Raw genomic sequence first — 7,894 nt, 5'->3', positions numbered from 1 at the left:
GTGTCGGTTCAATGGTCAGTGTGTTTATCCCCAGGGATAGTGTCGGTTCAATGGTCAGTGTGTTTATCCCCAGGGACAGTGTCGGTTCAATGGTCAGTGTGTTTATCCCCAGGGATAGTGTCGGTTCAATGGTCAGTGTGTTTATCCCCAGGGATAGTGTCGGTTCAATGGTCAGTGTGTTTATCCCCAGGGATAGTGTCGGTTCAATGGTCAGTGTGTTTATCCCCAGGGATAGTGTCGGTTCAATGGTCAGTGTGTTTATCCCCAGGGATAGTGTCGGTTCAATGGTCAGTGTGTTTATCCCCAGGGACAGTGTCGGTTCAATGGTCAGTGTGTTTATCCCCAGGGACAGTGTCGGTTCAATGGTCAGTGTGTTTATCCCCAGGGACAGTGTCGGTTCAATGGTCAGTGTGTTTATCCCCAGGGATAGTGTCGGTTCAATGGTCAGTGTGTTTATCCCCAGGGATAGTGTCGGTTCAATGGTCAGTGTGTTTATCCCCAGGGACAGTGTCGGTTCAATGGTCAGTGTGTTTATCCCCAGGGACAGTGTCGGTTCAATGGTCAGTGTGTTTATCCCCAGGGATAGTGTCGGTTCAATGGTCAGTGTGTTTATCCCCAGGGACAGTGTCGGTTCAATGGTCAGTGTGTTTATCCCCAGGGACAGTGTCGGTTCAATGGTCAGTGTGTTTATCCCCAGGGATAGTGTCGGTTCAATGGTCAGTGTGTTTATCCCCAGGGATAGTGTCGGTTCAATGGTCAGTGTGTTTATCCCCAGGGATAGTGTCGGTTCAATGGTCAGTGTGTTTATCCCCAGGGATAGTGTCGGTTCAATGGTCAGTGTGTTTATCCCCAGGGACAGTGTCGGTTCAATGGTCAGTGTGTTTATCCCCAGGGATAGTGTCGGTTCAATGGTCAGTGTGTTTATCCCCAGGGACAGTGTCGGTTCAATGGTCAGTGTGTTTATCCCCAGGGATAGTGTCGGTTCAATGGTCAGTGTGTTTATCCCCAGGGACAGTGTCGGTTCAATGGTCAGTGTGTTTATCCCCAGGGACAGTGTCGGTTCAATGGTCAGTGTGTTTATCCCCAGGGACAGTGTCGGTTCAATGGTCAGTGTGTTTATCCCCAGGGATAGTGTCGGTTCAATGGTCAGTGTGTTTATCCCCAGGGATAGTGTCGGTTCAATGGTCAGTGTGTTTATCCCCAGGGACAGTGTCGGTTCAATGGTCAGTGTGTTTATCCCCAGGGATAGTGTCGGTTCAATGGTCAGTGTGTTTATCCCCAGGGACAGTGTCGGTTCAATGGTCAGTGTGTTTATCCCCAGGGATAGTGTCGGTTCAATGGTCAGTGTGTTTATCCCCAGGGACAGTGTCGGTTCAATGGTCAGTGTGTTTATCCCCAGGGACAGTGTCGGTTCAATGGTCAGTGTGTTTATCCCCAGGGACAGTGTCGGTTCAATGGTCAGTGTGTTTATCCCCAGGGACAGTGTCGGTTCAATGGTCAGTGTGTTTATCCCCAGGGATAGTGTCGGTTCAATGGTCAGTGTGTTTATCCCCAGGGATAGTGTCGGTTCAATGGTCAGTGTGTTTATCCCCAGGGACAGTGTCGGTTCAATGGTCAGTGTGTTTATCCCCAGGGACAGTGTCGGTTCAATGGTCAGTGTGTTTATCCCCAGGGATAGTGTCGGTTCAATGGTCAGTGTGTTTATCCCCAGGGATAGTGTCGGTTCAATGGTCAGTGTGTTTATCCCCAGGGATAGTGTCGGTTCAATGGTCAGTGTGTTTATCCCCAGGGACAGTGTCGGTTCAATGGTCAGTGTGTTTATCCCCAGGGACAGTGTCGGTTCAATGGTCAGTGTGTTTATCCCCAGGGACAGTGTCGGTTCAATGGTCAGTGTGTTTATCCCCAGGGATAGTGTCGGTTCAATGGTCAGTGTGTTTATCCCCAGGGATAGTGTCGGTTCAATGGTCAGTGTGTTTATCCCCAGGGACAGTGTCGGTTCAATGGTCAGTGTGTTTATCCCCAGGGACAGTGTCGGTTCAATGGTCAGTGTGTTTATCCCCAGGGACAGTGTCGGTTCAATGGTCAGTGTGTTTATCCCCAGGGACAGTGTCGGTTCAATGGTCAGTGTGTTTATCCCCAGGGATAGTGTCGGTTCAATGGTCAGTGTGTTTATCCCCAGGGACAGTGTCGGTTCAATGGTCAGTGTGTTTATCCCCAGGGACAGTGTCGGTTCAATGGTCAGTGTGTTTATCCCCAGGGACAGTGTCGGTTCAATGGTCAGTGTGTTTATCCCCAGGGATAGTGTCGGTTCAATGGTCAGTGTGTTTATCCCCAGGGATAGTGTCGGTTCAATGGTCAGTGTGTTTATCCCCAGGGATAGTGTCGGTTCAATGGTCAGTGTGTTTATCCCCAGGGATAGTGTCGGTTCAATGGTCAGTGTGTTTATCCCCAGGGATAGTGTCGGTTCAATGGTCAGTGTGTTTATCCCCAGGGATAGTGTCGGTTCAATGGTCAGTGTGTTTATCCCCAGGGATAGTGTCGGTTCAATGGTCAGTGTGTTTATCCCCAGGGACAGTGTCGGTTCAATGGTCAGTGTGTTTATCCCCAGGGATAGTGTCGGTTCAATGGTCAGTGTGTTTATCCCCAGGGACAGTGTCGGTTCAATGGTCAGTGTGTTTATCCCCAGGGATAGTGTCGGTTCAATGGTCAGTGTGTTTATCCCCAGGGACAGTGTCGGTTCAATGGTCAGTGTGTTTATCCCCAGGGACAGTGTCGGTTCAATGGTCAGTGTGTTTATCCCCAGGGACAGTGTCGGTTCAATGGTCAGTGTGTTTATCCCCAGGGACAGTGTCGGTTCAATGGTCAGTGTGTTTATCCCCAGGGACAGTGTCGGTTCAATGGTCAGTGTGTTTATCCCCAGGGATAGTGTCGGTTCAATGGTCAGTGTGTTTATCCCCAGGGACAGTGTCGGTTCAATGGTCAGTGTGTTTATCCCCAGGGACAGTGTCGGTTCAATGGTCAGTGTGTTTATCCCCAGGGACAGTGTCGGTTCAATGGTCAGTGTGTTTATCCCCAGGGACAGTGTCGGTTCAATGGTCAGTGTGTTTATCCCCAGGGATAGTGTCGGTTCAATGGTCAGTGTGTTTATCCCCAGGGATAGTGTCGGTTCAATGGTCAGTGTGTTTATCCCCAGGGACAGTGTCGGTTCAATGGTCAGTGTGTTTATCCCCAGGGATAGTGTCGGTTCAATGGTCAGTGTGTTTATCCCCAGGGACAGTGTCGGTTCAATGGTCAGTGTGTTTATCCCCAGGGACAGTGTCGGTTCAATGGTCAGTGTGTTTATCCCCAGGGACAGTGTCGGTTCAATGGTCAGTGTGTTTATCCCCAGGGATAGTGTCGGTTCAATGGTCAGTGTGTTTATCCCCAGGGACAGTGTCGGTTCAATGGTCAGTGTGTTTATCCCCAGGGACAGTGTCGGTTCAATGGTCAGTGTGTTTATCCCCAGGGACAGTGTCGGTTCAATGGTCAGTGTGTTTATCCCCAGGGATAGTGTCGGTTCAATGGTCAGTGTGTTTATCCCCAGGGATAGTGTCGGTTCAATGGTCAGTGTGTTTATCCCCAGGGATAGTGTCGGTTCAATGGTCAGTGTGTTTATCCCCAGGGATAGTGTCGGTTCAATGGTCAGTGTGTTTATCCCCAGGGATAGTGTCGGTTCAATGGTCAGTGTGTTTATCCCCAGGGATAGTGTCGGTTCAATGGTCAGTGTGTTTATCCCCAGGGACAGTGTCGGTTCAATGGTCAGTGTGTTTATCCCCAGGGACAGTGTCGGTTCAATGGTCAGTGTGTTTATCCCCAGGGATAGTGTCGGTTCAATGGTCAGTGTGTTTATCCCCAGGGACAGTGTCGGTTCAATGGTCAGTGTGTTTATCCCCAGGGATAGTGTCGGTTCAATGGTCAGTGTGTTTATCCCCAGGGACAGTGTCGGTTCAATGGTCAGTGTGTTTATCCCCAGGGATAGTGTCGGTTCAATGGTCAGTGTGTTTATCCCCAGGGATAGTGTCGGTTCAATGGTCAGTGTGTTTATCCCCAGGGACAGTGTCGGTTCAATGGTCAGTGTGTTTATCCCCAGGGATAGTGTCGGTTCAATGGTCAGTGTGTTTATCCCCAGGGATAGTGTCGGTTCAATGGTCAGTGTGTTTATCCCCAGGGACAGTGTCGGTTCAATGGTCAGTGTGTTTATCCCCAGGGACAGTGTCGGTTCAATGGTCAGTGTGTTTATCCCCAGGGACAGTGTCGGTTCAATGGTCAGTGTGTTTATCCCCAGGGATAGTGTCGGTTCAATGGTCAGTGTGTTTATCCCCAGGGACAGTGTCGGTTCAATGGTCAGTGTGTTTATCCCCAGGGATAGTGTCGGTTCAATGGTCAGTGTGTTTATCCCCAGGGATAGTGTCGATTCAATGGTCAGTGTGTTTATCCCCAGGGATAGTGTCGGTTCAATGGTCAGTGTGTTTATCCCCAGGGACAGTGTCGGTTCAATGGTCAGTGTGTTTATCCCCAGGGATAGTGTCGGTTCAATGGTCAGTGTGTTTATCCCCAGGGACAGTGTCGGTTCAATGGTCAGTGTGTTTATCCCCAGGGACAGTGTCGGTTCAATGGTCAGTGTGTTTATCCCCAGGGATAGTGTCGGTTCAATGGTCAGTGTGTTTATCCCCAGGGACAGTGTCGGTTCAATGGTCAGTGTGTTTATCCCCAGGGATAGTGTCGGTTCAATGGTCAGTGTGTTTATCCCCAGGGACAGTGTCGGTTCAATGGTCAGTGTGTTTATCCCCAGGGACAGTGTCGGTTCAATGGTCAGTGTGTTTATCCCCGGGGATAGTGTCGGTTCAATGGTCAGTGTGTTTATCCCCAGGGACAGTGTCGGTTCAATGGTCAGTGTGTTTATCCCCAGGGATAGTGTCGGTTCAATGGTCAGTGTGTTTATCCCCAGGGACAGTGTCGGTTCAATGGTCAGTGTGTTTATCCCCAGGGATAGTGTCGGTTCAATGGTCAGTGTGTTTATCCCCAGGGATAGTGTCGGTTCAATGGTCAGTGTGTTTATCCCCAGGGACAGTGTCAGTTCAATGGTCAGTGTGTTTATCCCCAGGGATAGTGTCGGTTCAATGGTCAGTGTGTTTATCCCCAGGGACAGTGTCGGTTCAATGGTCAGTGTGTTTATCCCCAGGGATAGTGTCGGTTCAATGGTCAGTGTGTTTATCCCCAGGGATAGTGTCGGTTCAATGGTCAGTGTGTTTATCCCCAGGGATAGTGTCGGTTCAATGGTCAGTGTGTTTATCCCCAGGGATAGTGTCGGTTCAATGGTCAGTGTGTTTATCCCCAGGGACAGTGTCGGTTCAATGGTCAGTGTGTTTATCCCCAGGGATAGTGTCGGTTCAATGGTCAGTGTGTTTATCCCCAGGGACAGTGTCGGTTCAATGGTCAGTGTGTTTATCCCCAGGGATAGTGTCGGTTCAATGGTCAGTGTGTTTATCCCCAGGGATAGTGTCGGTTCAATGGTCAGTGTGTTTATCCCCAGGGATAGTGTCGGTTCAATGGTCAGTGTGTTTATCCCCAGGGATAGTGTCGGTTCAATGGTCAGTGTGTTTATCCCCAGGGATAGTGTCGGTTCAATGGTCAGTGTGTTTATCCCCAGGGATAGTGTCGGTTCAATGGTCAGTGTGTTTATCCCCAGGGACAGTGTCGGTTCAATGGTCAGTGTGTTTATCCCCAGGGACAGTGTCGGTTCAATGGTCAGTGTGTTTATCCCCAGGGACAGTGTCGGTTCAATGGTCAGTGTGTTTATCCCCAGGGATAGTGTCGGTTCAATGGTCAGTGTGTTTATCCCCAGGGATAGTGTCGGTTCAATGGTCAGTGTGTTTATCCCCAGGGATAGTGTCGGTTCAATGGTCAGTGTGTTTATCCCCGGGGATAGTGTTGGATCAATGGTCAATGTCTCAGTGTCAGTCCATGATCCTGTGTTTATGTTCGAGGTTATCACTGCTTTCTGTTTATTTCAAACAGAGACCCAGAGACGAGATGGAGTCCGCACTAAAGCCACCCGTGGGGACCAGAGGCGACCAACCCGGCCCAATGTGCACTAATCGAGGTGGCTATGGCTGAAGGCTGCAACAATGAGAGGAATTGAAAATGACCTATTGTGTCAAACTAATTGAACTAGTTCCTGATCAACGTTCTATTCGAGACAGAGATTAATCCTGAATATACAAAATCAGTCAGCGGCGATACTGAACTGTATAAATAAAGGTGCTTCACCTGACGAAGGTGCAGCGCTCCGAAAGCTTGTGATTTCAAATAAAGCTGTTGGACTATAACCTGGTGTTGTGTGATTTCTTACATTTGTCCACCCCAGTCCAACACCGGCATCTCCACACCATGAAATCTGTGAGGACCTTGTTTGTTATCTATGCACACATCAATCAATACATGCCAATTCTCAAAAGTGCTTCCAACTGCTCCAGATCAGAAAGACAGAGATCAGGAGGCGAGAGGTTAATTCTAGATACTGTGTGCATATTACAATTGGATATTAACTACTTTCAATCAATGCCAAGTTCAGAGAGTGTGTAACGGGCTCAGAGAGTGTGTAATAGTCACTGCTTGGCATAGGGCTAAGTGTATCAGATCTGTGTACAGTAGTGTATCGTGTCTGTGTTCAGTACAGTGTATCGGGTCTGTGCACAGTACAGTGTATCGGGTCTGTGCACAGTACAGTGTATCGGGTCTGTGTACAGTACAGTGTATCGGGTCTGTACAGTACAGTATCGGGTCTGTGCACAGTACAGTGTATCGGGTCTGTGCACAGTACAGTGTATCGGGTCTGTGTACAGTATAGTGTATCGGGTCTGTGTACAGTACAGTGTATCGGGTCTGTGTACAGTACAGTGTATCGAGTGTGTACAGTACAGTGTATCGAGTCTGTGCACAGTACAGTGTATCGGGTCTGTTCAGTACAGTGTATCGGGTCTGTGTACAGTACAGTGTATCGAGTCTGTGTACAGTACAGTGTATCGGGTCTGTGCACAGTACAGTGTATCGGGTCTGTGCACAGTACAGTGTATCGGGTCTGTGTTCAGTACAGCGGAGCACTTGACAAATGGGGAAAGGATCGGACAGAGTCAACATGGATTTACAAAGGGTAAATCGTGTTTGACTAATCTGCTGGAATTTTTTGAGGAAGTAACTGGTAAAATAGATGGGGGAGAGCCAGTGGATGTGGTGTACCTTGACTTCCAGAAAGCCTTCGATAAGGTTCCACACAAAAGATTATCATGCAAAATTAAGGCTCATGGGATTGGGGGCAAAGTATTAACGTGGATAGAGAACTGGCTGGCGGATAGAAAACAGAGAGTTGGAATAAACGGCTCGTTTTCGGAGTGGCAGGCAGTGACCAGCGGGGTGCCGCAAGGATCTGTCCTGGGACCCCAGCTGTTCACAATATATATAAATGATCTGGATCAGGGAATTGGATGCAATATTTCCAAATTCGCTGACGACACTAAACTAGGAGGAGGGGTGGGCTCTGATGAGGATGTCAGGAGGCTACAGTGCGATTTGGACAGGTTGGGGGAATGGGCGGATACGTGGCAGATGCACTATAATGTGGATAAATGCGAGGTTATCCACTTTGGGGGTAAAAACAGGAGGGTAGATTATTATCTAAATGGCAATAGATTGGGAGATGGGGAAGTGCAGAGGGACCTGGGTGTTCTTGTGCACCAGTCACTGAAGGAGAGCATGCAGGTGCAACAGGCGATTAAGAAGGCAAATGGTATGTTGGCCTTCATATCAAGGGGGTTCGAGTATAGGAATAGGGATACCTTACTACAGCTGTACAAGG

General features: G+C 49.0%; 1 protein-coding gene across 2 annotated transcripts in view; it reads left to right on the top strand.

Annotated features, from left to right (window-relative positions):
* Window positions 1–6,368, top strand: part of LOC147086635 (forkhead box protein P2-like) — a 427,219-nt gene extending 420,851 nt beyond the window's left edge. For both annotated transcript variants that reach the window (XM_085978775.1, XM_085978776.1), the window contains exon 12: window positions 6,058–6,368. In XM_085978775.1, the coding sequence (XP_085834901.1) occupies window positions 6,058–6,088 (31 nt within the window). In that variant the 3' untranslated portion in view covers window positions 6,089–6,368. The remainder of the gene's footprint in view (window positions 1–6,057) is intronic.
* Window positions 6,369–7,894: the final 1,526 nt, after the last annotated feature.

The sequence above is a fragment of the Somniosus microcephalus genome, unplaced genomic scaffold, assembly GCF_052327205.1.
Source record: "Somniosus microcephalus isolate GS21.2 unplaced genomic scaffold, FLI_Smic_1.0 unresolved_chr7, whole genome shotgun sequence".
Lineage (NCBI taxonomy): Eukaryota > Metazoa > Chordata > Chondrichthyes > Squaliformes > Somniosidae > Somniosus > Somniosus microcephalus.
Note: the sequence above shows the minus strand (reverse complement) of the source record. Positions and strands in the feature narration are given on the sequence as shown.